Consider the following 19,101-nt stretch of genomic DNA (forward strand, 5'->3'; position numbering starts at 1 on the left):
TAAATAAGATGTTTATGTACTCAGGATAATTTTGGTACATAGTAGCTATCAGCACACATTTTAAAAAGTTGGAATACATTTTTTTTGCTGAGGAAGATCAGCCCTGAGCTAACATCTGCTGCCAATCTTCCTCTTTTTGCTTGAGGAAGATTGTTGCTGAGCTAGCATCTGTGCCAGTCTTCCTCTATTTCCTATGTGGGAAGCTGCCACAGCATGGTTTGATGAGCGATGTGTAAGTCTGTGCCTGGCATCCAAACCTGTGAACCCTGGGCTGCTGAAGTGGAGCGTGCCACTACACCACCAGGCTGGCCCCTGGAATACATTTTATAAATAAAATAGGCATATGTAGTTTTGGATTTTTAGTTTTGCATTTAAAGATGTGAAATGTGAAGCTTTTTTTTTTTTAAAACACGTCTTTTAGCCAGATTTTCATGTGAATTTCAAAATCCCAGATTTCTAAAATGGGAATGGGAAGAAACAACTGTAGCATAATATTATGAATATATTGTATGATGAAGAACTAAAGATATTCTTATTAAAGTTGGGAACAAAGTAAAAATGCTCTCACTCTCTGTTATTCAGCATGGTTTGGTAGTCCTAGTTAGTGTGGTAAGTTTAAGAAAAAGAATTATAAATAGATAGATAACTGATTTGAATATGAAAAGCAGAATCAACAAAATGTCAGCAAAAAAAATTAACTAAGGGGCCGGCCCTGTGGCTGAGTTGTTAAGTTCACGCTCTCTACTTCGGTGGCCCAGGGTTTTGCTGGTTCGAATCCTGGGCGTGGACATGGCATCACTCATCAGGCCATGCTGAGGCGGCGTCCCAGATGCCATAACTAGAAGAACCCACAACTAAAAATATACAACTATGTACTGGAGGACTTTGGGGAGAAAAAGGAAAAATAAAATCTTAAAAAAAAAAATGAAATAATAATATTCTTAGAATTTTGCATGCAGAATCAAGGGGCTCACGGTTCCCCTGCAGAGGCCTATGGATCTCAGGTTAGAACTCCTGTTGTAGAGGAAAAAAGGACGGTTATAACCAGTCAACACTGATGAAATTAAGTGCTTAAGTGACTTCCTACAGGTTTGATACGTATTTTGCAATACTCTGCCTAGTCAGCTCTGTCGTTGTAGTATGAGAGCAGTGATAGAATATGTAAATGAATGAGCTTATAGTTATGTTGCAAAAACAGGTGGCCAGCTGGAATTGGCCTGTGGGTTATAGTTTGCCTATCCCTGTTTTATGTTGTTTAGAAAGTTTTTCTAATCAGTACATTACCTGTGACATCAGGTAAGGTATTACTTGCTTAAATGGTAGCACCTGTGGTAACTAGCGCTCTTAATATACTGTTAAATGCTTAGATTAAAGCAAGCATGTGGAAAAGAAGGATATAGCTGCTGGTAGAAGTTAGGGAATTTCTGTATGCAGAAAAGTTGCAGAGCTTCTCAAACCTGAATGTGCATACAGATCTCTCTGGAAGTCAAGTAGGTCTGGGTAGAGCCTGAGTCACTTGGAGGACCAGCAGATCTGGGGGGAGCCCAAGCATCTATCTGCATTGCTAACAATTCCCCAGGAGATGCCTATGGAGCTAGTTCTGGAAACACAGTTTGAATAGCAAGGTTCTGTGTGTCAGGAAAGTGCAAAATACTGTACACAGAAAAAGATTCAATTGGATAAGGACCGAAATATCCACAAACGCAAATTTCCAGTCTCAGTGGTAATAGTTAATGAATGAACTTATTGTTTGAACACATGGTGAGAAGTAGGCTCCCAGATTTTCTTTTAGCTCTTTAGCTGAGATGTTGAGTTGGACCTTCAGTACTGCTAAGAAGTTCTTGAAAATAGTCTAGTTGCTAGTTTCTGAACTGATACTTTTCTTGGTGCTTGGTTTCCCCTAATGTTCTTTTGGTACTTGTGATCACTGGTTGTCATTTAATCTTTTATTTGCACCATCTCTTACTACTTAAGTCCTTTTAACAAAAATATAGTTATTTATGAACAATGAGTCATTGCAAGATGTTTAATAGTTCCTTGGAGGTGAGTAGAATGTTGGTTTCATTTACCTTTCTGAAACCAGATAACTTAGAATATTTTGAGTTGTTTTTATTTTTGATTCTTAAGTTTTTTTTTTAATTTTGAAAAAACTTAGGGAGAAGTAAAAGAAAGGCCAAATACCCCTATACCCACCACTTTGGTTCAAGATTTTTCTTTTAAAAGAAATTTAGCTTTGGGGCCGGCATGATGGCATAGTGGTTAAGTTCGCATGCTTTGCTTTGGGCCTGGGGTTTCCGGTTTGGATCCCAGGCGTGGACCTGCACACCACTCATCAAGCCGTGCTGTGGCAGCATCCCACATACAAAATAGAGGAAGATTGGCACAGGTGTTAGCTCAGGGCCAGTCTTCCTCACCAAAAAAAACTTTATTGAGGTATAATTTCCATACAATAAAACTAAACAATTAATTTTGAGAAATGTATGTAGTCATTTAAGTACCACCATAATCATAATATAGAACATTTATATCAACTCATAAAGATCTCATGTGCTCTTTACAGTCAATTCAAAATACTTTCTGATTTCTCTTTTGATTTCTTCTTTGACCCATGGGCTATTTAGAAGTGTGTGAAGTTCCTGATATTTGGGGATTTTTTGCGAATATCTATTACTGATTTATTTGCACTATAGTCAGAAAACATACTCTATGGTTTCAACCTTTTAAAATTTCAGAAAACATCCTTCATGGCCTAGCATTAAGCCTTTCTTGGTGACTATCCCCTGTGTCCTTGAAAAGAATATGTATTCTGTTATTGGGTGGAGTGTTTTCTAAATCTAATTGGGCCAATTTGTTTGATAGTGTTTGAGTTTTCTATATCCTTATTTTTTGTCTACTTGTTGAATGAGGACTGTTAGGATTTCCAACTATAATGGTAGATTCTGTCGACTTTTTCTTCATGTACTTTGAAGCTCTGTTATGTCACACGTTTAGGATTATTATGTCCTTTTGATGAATTATGGATTTTTGTCCCTCATAACTTTTGAAGTTTAATTTGTCTGTTAGTACTATAGACACTTCAGCTTTCTTTGGACTAGTGTATAACTAATCCAAGTCATACACTTGGATAGTATAACTTTTCCCATCCTTTTGACTTTAACTCATCTTTATTTTTGTGTTTAAAGTGTCTTTTAGACAGCATGTATTTACATTTTCCTTTTTTTAAATAAGAAAATGACTGTTTCTGTTATTTAACTGTTGTGTTTAGATCATTTACTTTTAATTAATTATTGATATAGTTGAGATTAAAACTACCATTTTGCTATTGGTTTTCTATTCTATCTTTTCATAGTTCTTTTTTACCCCTGTTTTTCTGCTTTCTTGGGGATTAATTTAATAGTTCAAAAAATTGATTCCATTTTATCTCTGCCGTTGGCTTATGTGATAAACTTGTGTGTTATTTTTTTAGGGGTTGTTCCTAGGGTGTACAATATACATCTGTGTAACTTATCATTGTATACTTTCAAATAATGTATCACTTCCTTTATAGTGTAGGTCCTATTCCATTTCTCTTCTCCATTGTCCCAGTATTGTCATACATTTTAATTCTATGTGTGTCGTAAATGCCACAGTGCATTGTGTTTTTTTAGTGTAGTCACTTAACTTTTAAAAAGATTAAAAACGAGAGAAGAAATATTTTTTATTTTTTCATATCTTCATCATTTCTGGCACTATTATTCTTTGTGTCAGTACAGATTTCCATGTGATATCATTCCTTCTGCCTGAAAAACTTGCTTTTTTCAGTAATATTTTTTGTTATGTAGGTCTACTAGTGATGAATTATCCATCTTTGATGTCTGAAAAAGTGTTCATTTCACCTTTTTTTCTTTCACCTTTGTATGTGAAAGATACTGTCACTGGGTATAGAATCTTAGGTTGAGAATTTTTTTTTCTTGTGCTACTTTAAATGTGTTGCTGCGTTATCTTCTGGCTTATGTAGAGTCACGCTGTAGTTCATATCTTGTTCCTCTGTATGTAATATGTCTTCCTCTCTCGCTCCTTTGGTTCTAACCTGCCCAAAGCTGATTTTAAGGGTTTTGTCCCTAGTTTTCAGCCATTAGCCTATGATTTGCCTCTGCGTCGTTTTCTTTTATATTTATTCTGCTTAGGATTTGTTGAGTTTCTTGGATCTGTAGATTTATAGTTGTATCTTTTCCTTTTTTCCCCTCATCATGTTTGTTTTCCTGTGTACCCCTTAACATATAGAACGTATTTATAACAGCTCTTTTAAATCTATTTCTATGCTAATTCCATCATCTTTATAATTTCTGTTTCTAATATCTAACTTTTTTCCCTATTATGGGAGAAAAATATATTTATGTTTTCCTGATTCTTTATACGTAGGTAATTTTTGGTTGGATGCAGAGCATTCTTTTTTTTTTTTTTTAAAGATTTTACTTTTCCTTTTTCTCCCCAAAGTCCCCTGGTACATAATTGTGTATTTTTAGTTGTGGGACCTTCTAGTTGTGGCATGTGGGACACCGCCTCAACATGGCTTGATGAGCAGTGCCATGTCCGCACCTAGGATCCAAACCAATGAAACCCTAGGCTGCTGAAGTGGAGAGTGTGAACTTAACCACTCGGCCCCAGGGCCGGCCCCCAGATCATTCTGATTTCTGCTTTTTTTGTGTGTTTGATTTTGTCTCTCCTTTAAACATTGTCCAACTGTTTTGGTGCACAGTTAAACTTCTTGGAGTCCTCTGAATCCTTTGGAAGATTGCCTTTAAGCTTTGTTAGGGTAGGTCCAGAACAGTCTATGGTTAATTTTACCCCATGAATATGGTGATATTTTTCTGAGGGCTATACCCATTGCTCCATATGTTACAGGTCTGTCTTTTCTGGATGGTGGGAATATGAACACTTCCCAGCCCTGTATAAGCTTTGAAGATTGTTCCTTTTTCTTTTTTTATTGATTTATTCTGGGCTGGGATAATTTATTCTCTCACATGGTCAGATTAGTACTCAGCCAAACACTTAAGCAGACCCCTCTTTAGGTCTAGCTCCCTCTCTGTTCAGCTTCCTTTTCTTTGGCACTCTGACTCACAAATTCCTAACTACCTGGCCTCCCTGAACTCAAATAGCTGGCTCCTCAGTTCACTGAGACCACTAGGCTGTGTTTGGGTTCCACCCTGCACATTGACCTGGAAACTGCTTCTATGTAGTAAGTTGGGCCGGTTGTAGATCTCACCTCATTTGTTCATCCTCTCATGTATTTTGTCCAATTTTCTAATTGTTTATGGTGGTAGGTTAAATTCAGTCCTTTTTATTCCATTATAGTCAGAAGTAGAAACTGATTTAACAGTTTGTGTCCTTTTTCTTTTTTGTCTCGCTGGGAATCACTTCAGTGAAAATTGTGCATGTCACTGTACCCCTAAATACTTCAAAGTATATCTCCAAAAATTCAGATTGTTCTCCTACTATATAAACAGAGTGTTGTACTGAAGAAAATTAACAAGAATTCTTGAATATCATCTAAGACTGATTCCAGTTTGTCCAAGATTGTTTCCAAATGATTTGTTTCTTTCTCAATTGGGTTCTTTTCTGTTTTACTTGTTTTGTATCTTTGTTTCATTGTTTTTGCTCTAGTATGTTTGGACAATATTATGTTCATGGTTATGTGGCTCTTCTCTGTCCTGTTGTTCTTTTTTGCTGTGATATAATGTTGGTAACTTCTTTTTTCCTTGTGTCTGAGACCAGTATATTTTTTTACCTTCAGATTGTAGTTTGAGGGGCTGAATATTTTGTGTTCTTCCACCATTCTGCAGTCATGATGATATACAAGCTTTTTGAGAATTCTGGAGCAGTATTCTCTTTTGAAAATTTTAAAACAGTGAATTGTATGACTTCTGAGGGTTAGGGGCAGCATCAGGAGCCCAGTGTGCTATGTTTTCCCACTTTTTCATTAGAGTCTTCTATTTCCCTGGCTGCCTGTTTGAAAGATTATGCCATTACGTTATGCCTAGTGTGATATGAGTACACTGGCTCTCCTGAAATCAAGAAAAAAATCCTCTGATTTGTAGCCTTCTCTAATTTCAGTGGTGTAAATACTCTCCTCATGGCTGATTTCAAGCTACCAACATAATATTGAACACAGAATTGGGAAGAGAATTGGTGCTCCTGAGCCTAAATCAGCCAGCTCCAGCACACACTGCTTATATCCTTTTCTTATTTGGTTTCAGGTCTTGAGAATTTTTTTTTTTAATATGGGAGGGTGAGCTGCTTTTTATAGTTGTTAGTTTGGGTTTTGTTTTCTTGGTTCCCCCTTCATTTCATTAAGTATTGGTGGAGAGAAATTACATAATACAGTTTCAATACATTATCTTAACTTCAATGCTTTTTGTTTTTACATTACTGAGATAGTATAATAAATACTAAGTTTAGGCATAATTAACACAGAATCATAGGTCTTATGCAGAAGATGATAGTGAAGTGGACTTGATAACTGTATGTCCCAGGGTAGCATTTTTAACTTTCCCAGTTAGACCCCGTGAATCATGTTCTATCTCAGTTATAAAGATTCAGAAAATCGTTACTCAGGTCCTTTGCTGGTGGAAGTAAACATTATGTTGCTTTATAAAATTCCTTTGTGTGTGGGGCAGAGAAAAGATGACTTTGTTTAACAACTTTCCCAGTAGTGTTCCATCCATGCAAATAATTGAGTTTTTATCACCTGTTTCACCAGAACAGCAATAGTTATTGTTTTAAGTTATCAGAAGTGGCAAAATACTTTATCTGAACTGTGGCTTGAAAAGTTGACTGTTTTGATGCTGAAAAAGAAGTGGAAGCAGCAACTTTGCAAAGCCAAGTTTGTGCTTTGGCTATTCAGTCCACTTGGAAGACATACAATTCAGTAATCCCATGGAAATCCTACATTTGATATTCAAAATGAAAGAAACTTCCCAAAAGTTCTCATCCTGCAACTTCCCCATTCGTGATTTCTTCTTGATGTTTCTCTTTGTGGGTACTTTTTAAACCCATGTTTAAAAATAAAAAGTGTTTTTAAAGAATTTGGAAAAGACGTTAGTATAACATTTGATTCCATTATTTAGTCTTGAGTTTTAAAAGTTCCATACTGGTGGGCTTTATTATTTCTTACACCTTGACTTCATTGTGTTTTCTTTGCTAGTTGCAAAGATAGTTTTGGATTCTAGTTTTGGACTCCATTCCTCTCACGTCTCTTGAGAGTAGTGCATTCAAGAGTACTATGAAGTGAGTCAATAGTAGTTTAAATTGAGTAGTCTTTTCATGCCAGCCTTTGTGTTAAGCAGTTTACATGCGTTTAAGGTAGTCATTGTTGTCCCTATTTTACAGTCAGAAAAACCCTTAGATTTTAAAAAAGTTAAATAGTTACCCAGCTCATGTGATCATGGCTAAGAAGTGTAAGAATTCAAACCCAGTTCTGTCTTTATTCCTGAATTTATTGCCTCAATTTGTGTATATAGGTCTCACAGGCAAGTGTGGGAGAGGAGGAAAAGGAGGAGGAGAAGAGGGGGAGATGATGATGATGGATGAATAATTTATTGAGTCTTTATGGTATGCACTTTGCTGATTGCCACACAAGGCTTAAATCATTTAATCCATGTGACAACCCTAAGAGAGAGATATTCTACTTCTCTTCATTTTAAGAATAGGAAGCAAGCTGAGTTTTTCATTTGATCAGGGAAACAAGCTAATAAGTGAATGTAATGGGATTCAAATTCAGATAATTTTTTTATTCTAGTAAAAAATGCTCACCATAACATTTACTATCTTAACCTTTTTTTTAAAGATTTTATTTTTTTCCTTTTTCTCCCCAAAGCCCCCCAGTACATAGTTGTATATTCTTCGTTGTGGGTCCTTCTAGTTGTGGGATGTGGGATGCTGCCTCAGCGTGGTTTGATGAGCATTGCCTTGTCCCCGCCCAGGATTCGAACCAACGAAACACTGGGCCGCCTGCAGCGGAGCGTGCGAACTTGACCACTCGGCCATGGGGCCAGCCCCTATCTTAACTGTTTTTAAGTGTACAGTTCAGTACTGTTGTGTATATTTACCTTGTTGTGCAGTCAGTCTCCAGAACTTAAACCCAGATGATTTAAGAGTTTGTTTCCTTACCCGTGCAGTGACTAGCCACTGACAGCATAAACAGAAAATTTAGTGATGAATCACTTAGGTTTTATGCAATACATTAGGAAACCATTATAGTTTTTTTTTTTTTTTTAATTTTGTCTTTTGTTTTATAAAAGAGGGCAGTTTTCTTTAGGAAGAAATTTTACTTGATTTGTTAAGGAATCACTGTTTTTGACTTCTGCTCAAGATGAAGATGTAGAAACCAGGACCAGATTTATCCTCCGTCCTGAAAAAAAGCTAAGAAAACTAGGAAAAAACCCATAGAAACTATAGTTTGTAAGACACTGCTCACAAGGCGATAAAGGACAGTGATCCCTGAGAGAGGAGAAATAAATGAGGTGAGACCAATGATTGCTCTAGCTTTCTACCTTGAGAGAATTTTCATCTGCAGTGCCATGAGAGGAAACCTAGGTGGAGGCCAGTGAACTCTCTCAGTTGAGGAGATGGAATGGGGAGTCAAGGGAGACCAAATCAGCTAGGGTTTGCACACAGGCTATCAGAGTGAAGAGCACTGCAAAGAAAGAGAATCCCTGAGATCTGCACAGGGTTCCTCTGGAAAGTTTGGCAGTGTACTGATCGGAGCATACATGTGAGGAAACTACCTGAGGTCAGGGAAAGAAACAGTGCCCTGTATTCACACAGTGTGGGAAATAGTGCCTGTTCTCACCAGCCAGACTGGAAAAACTCATAATTTGTGGAGTAATGGGTAGAGTACTCAGATAGGTCTTGCCTTAAGGGTGGGGAATAATTACCCCTACACTGAGCACTGCTCCAGACCCCCTAACAAATCATAAACACAAGACCCAAAAAGGATCAAGCTGTTTCCAAGTAACTTTGTCCCATAACAAAGCCTGAGAATAGGTATAAAAATACAGAAAATGTCCAGCACCCAACAAAATCAAATTTATTATGTCTGGCATTCATTCAGTGAAGGATTATGAGGCGTGCAATGAAGCAGGGAAAACAATTCATAATGAGAGAAATAAGAAACCAATTGGAGCCAACCCAGGATGGACACAGGTATTAGAATAAGCAGGCAAGAACATGAAAATAGTTATTATAACTGTATTTCATGTGTTTAAAAAAAGTGAAGTATAGACATAGAAGATATAAAACAGACACAAGCCTAACTTGTAGAGATGAAAACTGCAATGTTTTCAATGAAAAGTACACTGGATAGCATTAACAACAGATTAGACATTGCGGAATATTAGTGAACTAGAAGACGTAGCAATAGAAACTCTTCAAAATGTAACTTTTAATAAATATGAAAATACCATCAGTGGGCTGTGGGAAAAGTTTGAGTGACCTAATATACTTGTAATTGGAGTCCTTGGGGGATTGGCGGGAAGAATAAAAAAATTGACGAAATAGTGGTTGAAAAACTATAAACCTACAGATCAAAGAAGTTCTCTGAAATTAAAGCTCAGAAAATGTGAAGAAACAAAAGCACATTGTAATCAAATTGCCCAAAGCCAATAATAAAGAGGAAAATCTTAAAAGCAACTCGGAAGGGAGAAGACAAATTATATTCAGAGGAGCCAAGATAAGGATGACAGATTTCTTGTCAGAAGGAATACAGATGAAAAGATGGTGGAGCAACATTTTTAAAGTTTTTAAAGAAAAAAACCTTGTCAGCCTGGAATTCTATGCCCGGTGAAAATATCTTTAAAAAATAAAGACAAAATAAAGACTCTTAGAGATACAAAAACTGGAAGAGTTCTTCACCAGCAGAAGAAATGTTAGAAGTCATTCTAATAGAAGGAAAATGATGCCAGACAAAGTCACAGTCATAGAGATTTCAATAGCCCCCTTTCAATAATAGAACAGGTAGATAGAAAATCAGTAAGGATATAGAAGACTTGAACAACACTGTTGACATTTATAGAACGCTTGACTCAACAACTGCAAAAATTGACATTTCTAGAACACTTATCCATTAACAACAGAATATACATTTTTTTCTAGTGCACATGAAACATTTGCAAAGATAGACCATATTTTGGGTCATAAAATAAATCTCAGTGTATTTAGAAGGATTGATGCCATGCAAAGTATGTTCTTTGGCTATTGTGGAGTTAAATTAGAAGTCAGTAACAGAAAGCTGAAAAAGCTTCGGTATTTGGAAACTTAATAACATACTTCTAAACAGCACATGGATGATAGAAGAAATCCAAAGGGAAATTAGAAAGTATGTTAGAATGAAAATGGTAACACAACATAACAGAATCTGTGGAATGCTGCTAGAGCAGTATTAGGGGGATATTTATAGTGCTAAACACCTGGGTTTAGAAAAGAAGAGAGGTTTTTAATCAATGGCCTCACCTTATAAAACTAAAAAAGAGCAGTTAAACTCAAAGTAAGCAGATGAAAAGAAATAATAAAGATCAAAGGGAAAATCGACAAAATAGAAAACAGAAAAATATTGAAGGAAAATCAAAGGAAATAAAAGTTGGTTCTTTGAGAACATCAATAAAATGGATAAATCTCTGGCTATCCTGATCAGGAATAAAAGAGACTATATAGATTACTAATGCAAGAATGAGAGAGGTAACATCACTGTAGATTCAAAAGATACAAAAAACATAATAAGGGAATATTATGAGCAACTTTATCTCCTGACCTTCAACAACTTGGGTAAAATGGACAAATTCCCAAAAGCTCAGTCAAGCATAAGTAGGTAACCTGAATAGCTCTTTATATGAAATAGAAATTGTAGTTAATGACCTTTTCATAAAGAAAACCCCAGGCCAAGATGGCTTCACTGATGAATTCTACCAGACGTTTAAGGAGGAAATAATATCAATTCTATGCAAATTTGTCCATAAAATTGAAGAAGAGGTCATACTTCCCAACTCGTTTTTTACCTTGATACCAAAACTTACCAAAGACCGTACAAGAAAACTACAGATCAGTGTCTCTCATAAACATAGATAACACAAATTCTAAACAAAATGCTAGCAAATTGAATCCAACAATAGTAAAAGATAATACACCTTGACCAAGTGGGGTTTATTTCAGTAATGCAGAGTTGATTTTTTTTTTCTTTTGAGGAAGATTAGCCCTGAGCTAACATCTGCTGCCAATCCTCCTTTTTTGGCTGAGGAAGACTTGCTCTGAGCTAACATCTGTGTCCATCTTCCTCTACTTTATACGTGGGACGCCTACCACAGCATAGCTTGCCAAGTGGTGCCCTGTCCGCACCCGGGATCCAAACCGGCGAACCCTGGGCTGCCGAAGCGGAACCTGTGAACTTAACCGCTATGCCACCGGGCCAGCCAGGGTTGGTTTAACATTAGAAAATCAGTCAGTTTAGTTTGCCATATTAGTAAACTAAAAAGGAAATAATCATCTTAATTGATGCAGAAAGAGCAGGTGGCAAAAGTCAGCATCTATTCTGATAATTCGTATCAGCAAAGTATGAATAGAAGAGAACTTCCTCAACCTGATAAAGGACATCTAAGACAAATCTATGACTACATCCAAACTTTTGGTATGGTTGAAATTCTCATTACAATAAATTAAAAAAAAAATGTTTGTGAAAATAAAGTACTAGGATTAGTGAGACAATCGTTTCATACATATTTGTAGATATTTGAATAATCATGGCATTATATTAGAACTAGAATAAGCCTCAAGATGATGCTAATTCAAACTGTTTATTTTTTGTAGGTCAGTATGGAAATCCTTTAAATAAATACATTAGACATTATGAAGGATTATCTTATGATGTGGATTCATTACACCAAAAACACCAGCGTGCCAAAAGAGCAGTGTCACATGAGGACCAGTTTTTACGTCTAGATTTCCATGCCCATGGAAGGTGAGTAAATTTATTGCTGAAGTTCCCCTATATTCAATCTAAGTTAAAAGAAGAAAATTATACCCTTAATTTTCCTTCTCTACTGGAAAAGTCCCCAGTTGGAAATTCAGCCTACACTGGAATTTGGTATATACATTTAAAAGTTTACTTTTAAGATGGATTGCCTTTTTTACATTGTTAAGAAAACAGTCTAATTTAAATATTTAAAGTTTATGAATCAGTTCCTTTATTAGTAGAGGATATGTCTTTAAAGTATATTCTATATTTATAGTTCTCCACTACTTTTTATGTGTTTTATGGTCAATATGTCTGTCTTCTGGTGCCAACAGTGAAGTTAGCTGGTTGTATGCTATTGAATAAGTCATTTAATTTCTCATTAACTCAGTTTTATCCTCTCTAAAATGACAGCTTGTAGACAGATTACCTACTGTACTACTCAATTCTCAGACAAAATTGTTAAGGGATAAAGAACAGGGAGCCAAGGAAGAAAGGTAAAAATCACTTTTATTTAGTGCCTGTTTTTGTTCCAGATGCATGGATGATTTATATGCATTTTTCATTTAATGTTCTAAACACCCAGACAAGGTAAATATTTTTTTATATCCCAGGAAACTAAGGCTCAGAGAAGTTAAATAACTTCTTTAAAGTTACACTGCACAGGTTTGACCCAGACCTGGCTGACTCAAAAGTCCATATTTTTTTCTGTGTATTAGGGGTACTTGGATACAAAATCTTCCAGTATTCTTTGTCAGAATCTCTGCCGTTCCTGCTGTAGTTAGTAAATCTCTTCCTTTTGTACTTTTTCTACTGGTGTAACACTGATTTATTATTCACCTCCTAATAGGTTTCCCAGCTTCCACTCCGTTTATCATTAAAGCTATCCTATGTATGGCTACAAGATGACTCTTCCTTAAATGCTTCCTTTTTCATGTCAGCTTATTGCACTAACGCCTTCAGTTAATGATTGTTAGCCAGATTTCTTAAGTTGGCTTTCAAGATTCCCTATAAATTAGTTCTAGTCTTTTATTCTAAACTTACTTTACTCTGCTTCCCAACATTAACTTCTTTTTCACCCAGAATGATCTTCTGATGCTGAATATCCCATGTACAGTTTGTTCTTTGTGTCATTTATCTTAAATTCTAAGCATCTTTTGATGCACATTTCAAGTTCTACTTCTTTGAAGCTTTACCTATGCCTTCCTCTGAACTTTTAAATTACTGATTTGTATCATTGGCATCTGATTCGTTCTCTTTTCTTTTTCACGTGTGTATTTCTTGTTTATTTTTCTATAACAGTTTTTTGTTCCTCATAGGTGGGTGCCCTGGCTACTATTTGGTATGTCCATTATTTACACTTATAGTGGGATGCTGAAGAAAGATTTTAATGGATGAAAAATCGGATAATAAGAATTGCTGTGAAACTTAACGTGTTTTACACATAGAAATAAATGTATTACTTAAGTTAACTTATTTTCCATCTTACAAAGTAATGATCATTTTAGAAAAAAGACTTTCAAGTTGTAAAATTGCCTACTTTTATTTGAAGAGGGGCACAGATTCATTTCAGGGTCTGTTTGTTCTTCTAGACAAAAGTTTTAGTGGCAGCAGTTCATTTAAATTTTTATCACTTAAATTGCCTGTTCTTTATTAGTGCCATGAAATAATAAGCAATCATTAAGCCTTCCTAAGTTTTTAGTGACCATCTGAAAATAAATTTAATCTTATATTCCAAATAGGGTATGACTGCCAAAAGGAAAGTTGAGATTCTAGCTGCTTTTGGTTTGGGTACCACATTCCTATTACTTCATTTGAGTCTTATAAGATCTGTCATAATTCATATTGAGCATGTGGCAAAACCAAATCCTTTGCTCCTTTTGGTTTTCTGCGTGTGTGAGTGAGAGAGTGTGAGAGTGCATACTGTTATTTAGTCATCTAAAAAATTTTTATTGACTGCTAGTTAGGAGTTACCTACTTTAGGCTGTGGGTGTTAGAAACATAAATCAAACATAGATCTAAGAGGAGCAGCAACAATGTGCGTAAGTCATTGTATACGAGGAAAATATGGTGCTTCACAGATAAAATGCTATAGATATTCAAAGGAGGGAGAACTTACTTCTGACTGAGGCTCTCAGCAGAGGACCTGGATCCAGGAAATCTCATGCTCTGGTCATCTTAGGTACTTTCAACAGAAATCTGTTTAATTAACTGTATACCTGTACTGCTTTTTCTAGAATAGATCTGAATTCAGTTATTTTATCTTGTTGTCTCAGTCATTATACTTGTATGTTTGCACTGTCTCAGAATTTGTGCCCTAAAACATAGTCACTGCAACTACCTTCTAACATACCTTAGTTAAGAATGTGATGATTTAGGAGTTTTCTTTCTCCCTTTCTTTGAACTAGGCCTACAAAATGACCTGGGTGTTGGAATTCTAGGTTTCCTGCTAAGTCTCTCCTCCTCTTCCACCATATACAAAATGTTAGGTTGGGTACACTACAACCCCTCCTAAACAGGATTTGTATCTATCTACAAATTATTGGTTATTTGGTTAATAGCAATTTGTAATACAAATGAGAAGAAAAGTGATTGTGATAAAGCAGCAGTGTGTTGGAAGACCTACCTTTATTATGGATATAGTTTTGGGATGACTTGGGCTATACTTAGCTGTAGCCCAGTCTGTAAAATGTGCATTGTGGCTAGACTTACATATTTTTCATCTTTTAAAAAATATCAAGTAGAGTTTGTTTCTCCTGATCATATAGTGGGGCTTAGTTCCCTAGAATCAGATCAGAATACTTTAATAAATTGCAGTACAGTAAATACTGTGAGTAAACTTAGACATACAAAAATGAATATACTTGAAAATAGTTCTGCTTAGTTAGACATTATGTCTTGCATCTCTGGGTACTAGTACAGTCTCTGTGGGGTGTGTGTGCGTGTTTCAGTATTAAAGTCTTTCTTTGTGCTGTGTGTTTATGCCTAAGCACGTGAACAAATTTCTTCCAACCTGGCTTCCAAGTTTCCTAAATAAGGAATCACATCTCGAGGTATCACAGGCCAAGTTTACAGGTGTTAATGTTAAATGAGGAAATGTTGAGATTCTTCAAGCCCAAAGTCCACTTTTAAGAATTCCATGAAAAACTGTTGCTCTTGCAGGGCCAGCCTGGTGGCGTAGTGGTTAAGTTCATGCTCTCCACTTCGGCGGCTGGGATTTGTGGGTTCAGATCATAGACGGGGACCTAGCACCGCTTGTCAAGTGGTGGTGGCATCCCACATGATGTGAGGAAGATGGGCACAGATGTTAGCTCAGTGACAATCTTCCTCAGCAAAAAGAGGAAGATTGGCAACAGATGTTAGCTCAGGACTAATCTTCCTCACACACAAAAAGAAAAAAAGACTGTTTCACTTGAAATAAAGTTTAAAGTTGTTTGAAAATAAAAGTACCACATGAGGCAGTGCTACAGATATTTTGAGACACACTTCAGTAATATTCATTGGGATATTAAAATATTTTGATAATAGATACTAGGGGAAAAGATACCTCTTAGCTTTGCTGAGAAACTAATAATCAGTTTTCTCGGCTTCAGAAATTGCTTTCCTTGGATAAGTTCTGACAAATGAGAGCCTGAGTTGATATGCTCCCACAGCATTGTTTCTTCCTCTAAGCTCACTTAACAATACGTATGTCAATTATAGCAATTTGTCACATTTTATTTTAACTTTGTGTACTTGCATATGTCCTCTGTTCCCTGTGAACTTGAAGGGCAGAGCCTGAGTTGTGCTCACCTTTTTTACATAGATGGTGGTCATTTAAGTTTATATTGAACAAGTGATTGAAGGAATGAAGCTTTATGAAGGGAGTTACAACATTTATAAGCATAAAGTGCTGTGGGGGAAGTATGTAACTAATACTTTTGTTTAGGTCTGGCCCTCACCATACAGTTTAATCAGAAAAAGTAAAGTATCACTTGCTTATAGCTATTTAATTTGATGGATAATAAAGTACACTAAAATATTAGGAGATAGGCTTTCAGCTTAAATGCTGTATTATCTGGAATGTCTCATCCCCTTTAGCAGTTGTTCTTTATCAGTAAGTAGTAGGCAGATTGATCATATTGTGGGAGGCAGGTTTTTTAAATAATCGTGGAAAATTTGTTCTTTTTCTCTCTTCATGTTCATGTGAAAGTGTGTAATGTACCAGAGACTGTCTGTTGTCATTCCCTTGCCTTCTTCTTCTTTGATACTAGTAAATGACATGTCCGTATCCTGCCATTCCTTGGTTAACTGTCGTGTATTTTAGGCTTATGTAATACCAATGTACCACATTTTCATTAGGAATTTTGCTTATGTGACTTTCATAAAATGCAAATTTTATGTTGTTAAAGTCTTGGTTTTATATAATGTGATAGAATATCAGCATACTCCTATATTGATCTAGATGAAAATTTAAAATAAATAAATATCTCCTGGATTTATCCAAGGGTATTAGTATAGCATGAGAAAAACTTCACTGCAAGATTGTATAGTAGTGATCCTTATTACAGTTCATGGTGACATTCTAATGTTTATGTATATTTTAATCTGTGCCTTTTGTTGGCAGCTGTCATTGAGGAGAAGCATAAGGGATCATTCCACCGTTCCTTCTTTCTAATGGAACTTCTATAAATTTTCTGAGATATTACTTCATAGTGGTATTTAAAAAAAATAAGTAGAAAGAATATCTGAGAACCCTGATATAATGTAGTTTATCTTTTGGTAGGATGTCTGCATGTACCGTTATATTGCATCACGTGTTTTCTTGTTTTTTATATATGTGATTTTAAACCTTTTCCTCCTCCATATCTTATTTTTCAAATTGTATACTTTGGGGCAGTCATCTTGTCCTTGTTTTCTGGTCTTCTCATCACTTTGCTAACTGTACTGCCTTTCATAGATTTGATGGTTCACGTCTACCAACTTTGCATTTGAGTGGGAATCCACTTAGTAAAGAAACTTGTGATTTTGTAGGAAGCATAATATATGTATTGAAACAGTTGTAAACTGGGTAGAGAAAAGAGTACTGTGGTAATTCAGAGATTGAATGGAGTTCCCTTCTGATTTAACATGAGTTATCTAGAGATTTCTACTGAGCCTCAGTTTCCTTGTTAGTAAAACCTTGAATTTTGGATGAGATAATATTTATCTTTAACATTCCTGCTTTAAAACTCTACAGAATATGTTAGTAACACCCAAGTAACTAAATTTTAAAAAGTCAAAACACTATGACTGTCTAGTCAGTAAGAAACTATTTTTTCTGCCTGTGTGTTTAATTACTTTGGTACATAATAAATCAAAGATTGTTTCTATCTAATGTGTGATTTGTATATAGTATAGAAGATACCAACATTTTTTCTTAAGTGGAGTATAATGTTTTGGAGAATTTACAAGTTTCTTTTTGCTGATTTTGGCAAGATAATTCTTCCTATAGCCTTAATAGTAAGTTTTCACACTGTTCAAAACAAATGGTCAGACATTTGATTAGAAGTTTTCTTTGCAGTTTGGAACTCAAGTTCTCCCTACTTCTAAAATAGAAGGTGTAAAGAATGTGGCCCAGGCCACCTGTAAAACACATACATATTCCCTTTGATGGATCCTGACTGGAGTTGGCTTAGTCTGGAAGTGTCTTGGCTTTATCTTTGTCATATCATGATGATAAGGGTAGCAGAAACTCAGGACACTTTTAATTCCACAGACAAACTAGCATGCTTTGAGAGGCAGAGGTAATCCAGGGAGCACAAATGGATGCCAGCTCGTAAAGAAGAGCACAGGATTAACTTGAATTGTGCAAAAATGCTATTGTTGTGGATGTGGAAAAATAAAATTTTGAAAAATACTGACTCGGCAGTTAAATCTCTCTTGACAAAATTTGAGCAAGTTTGAGAAAAAATTCCTTAAGGAAAATGGTGTTTAGTTGGTACCTACTTTATGTCAGGTACAGTGCCCTTTAGCATATATTATTAGTTTAAATATATTTCACACAGCTGTTTGTCTCAGCGGTGGATTTTCTAGGATGTGATGTTCTTTATTCTTGCCCGATTCCTCTTTACATAGAAATTAAAAGCCTAACAAATCTGTTTTAAAAAAAATCTGAAGGGACACTGGCTACTTGAATTACTTACTGAATCATAAGAGAATGCAAGAGTTGAGTTATGTGCATGTTAATTTTGTATTTAGGCAGCTAAATTGAGAGCTGATGATTACTCTGAGCTTAGCGTCTTATCATTTTTATTTTACATGTTTTTAAGCACTAACTAGGTTTTATGTGGAACAGACAGAACAAGTCTTAAGAAAAACTTAAATTAAGCTTCCTCCCTCTCATTTTGAAAAGGAAATGGAAGTACACGTGTAAAAATATTTTTCTGACTATTTTTAATTCTTTGGATACATCATTTCCTCTAAAAGTTGATCCAAAACAGATTTGTGTGCAATGGCATATTTCATGTCAGAGTTTCCAGAGTTGGTGGCCTAGACAGTAAATATCAGAAGTTAGGTGTATGCCTAGTGGTAAAGCCCATCCATCATCTTGTGAGTTATATTTCATAGTAAAATGTTACCTATATAGTTGGGTCTTTTCTGAGATAAGCGTTCTAGCTTAGATTTAATTTGGATTTATAGCCAGCTTAATTTTTTTTGTTCTTCAAGTGATTAAGCTGTATGTAAGCTGTGCTATTTCTTGAAAGTGTAGCAAGGATTTTATGTGACTAAAAGTTATTTAAATGTTTCTCATTTCATTATACCTGAAAATCCTTTACATGCTGAATGCGTATGTTTAGTTTATTGGTTTTATAATATTATACTTGTTTGGGTTGATTTATTAAGCATCGATTAGATATTGTGTAGTACTGTGATTTTTTTTTTTTAAACTATCAATATGTTTAAAAATTCTTTGGTCATCACATATACTTTTTGAAATAGCTTCTGAATACTGAGATTCCTCACTTGGTTGTATCATAACCTCTTCTCTAACTTCTTAAAGCCTTTCTCTACTTATTTGGGTTGACAGATATTTTTGTCACTTGTTTGTATGTCACTTGTATGTTTGTATGTCACTTGTTAGGGATAAAATTGAGTTGTTA

General features: G+C 35.5%; 1 protein-coding gene across 3 annotated transcripts in view; it reads left to right on the forward strand.

Annotated features, from left to right (window-relative positions):
• Positions 1 to 19,101, forward strand: part of ADAM10 (ADAM metallopeptidase domain 10) — a 115,523-nt gene that overhangs the window by 18,079 nt on the left and 78,343 nt on the right. For all 3 annotated transcript variants that reach the window (XM_014839441.3, XM_014839442.3, XM_070500800.1), the window contains one exon: positions 11,836 to 11,986. In XM_014839441.3, the coding sequence (XP_014694927.1) occupies positions 11,836 to 11,986 (151 nt within the window). The remainder of the gene's footprint in view (positions 1 to 11,835; positions 11,987 to 19,101) is intronic.

The sequence above is a fragment of the Equus asinus genome, chromosome 2, assembly GCF_041296235.1.
Source record: "Equus asinus isolate D_3611 breed Donkey chromosome 2, EquAss-T2T_v2, whole genome shotgun sequence".
NCBI classification, from domain to species: domain Eukaryota; kingdom Metazoa; phylum Chordata; class Mammalia; order Perissodactyla; family Equidae; genus Equus; species Equus asinus.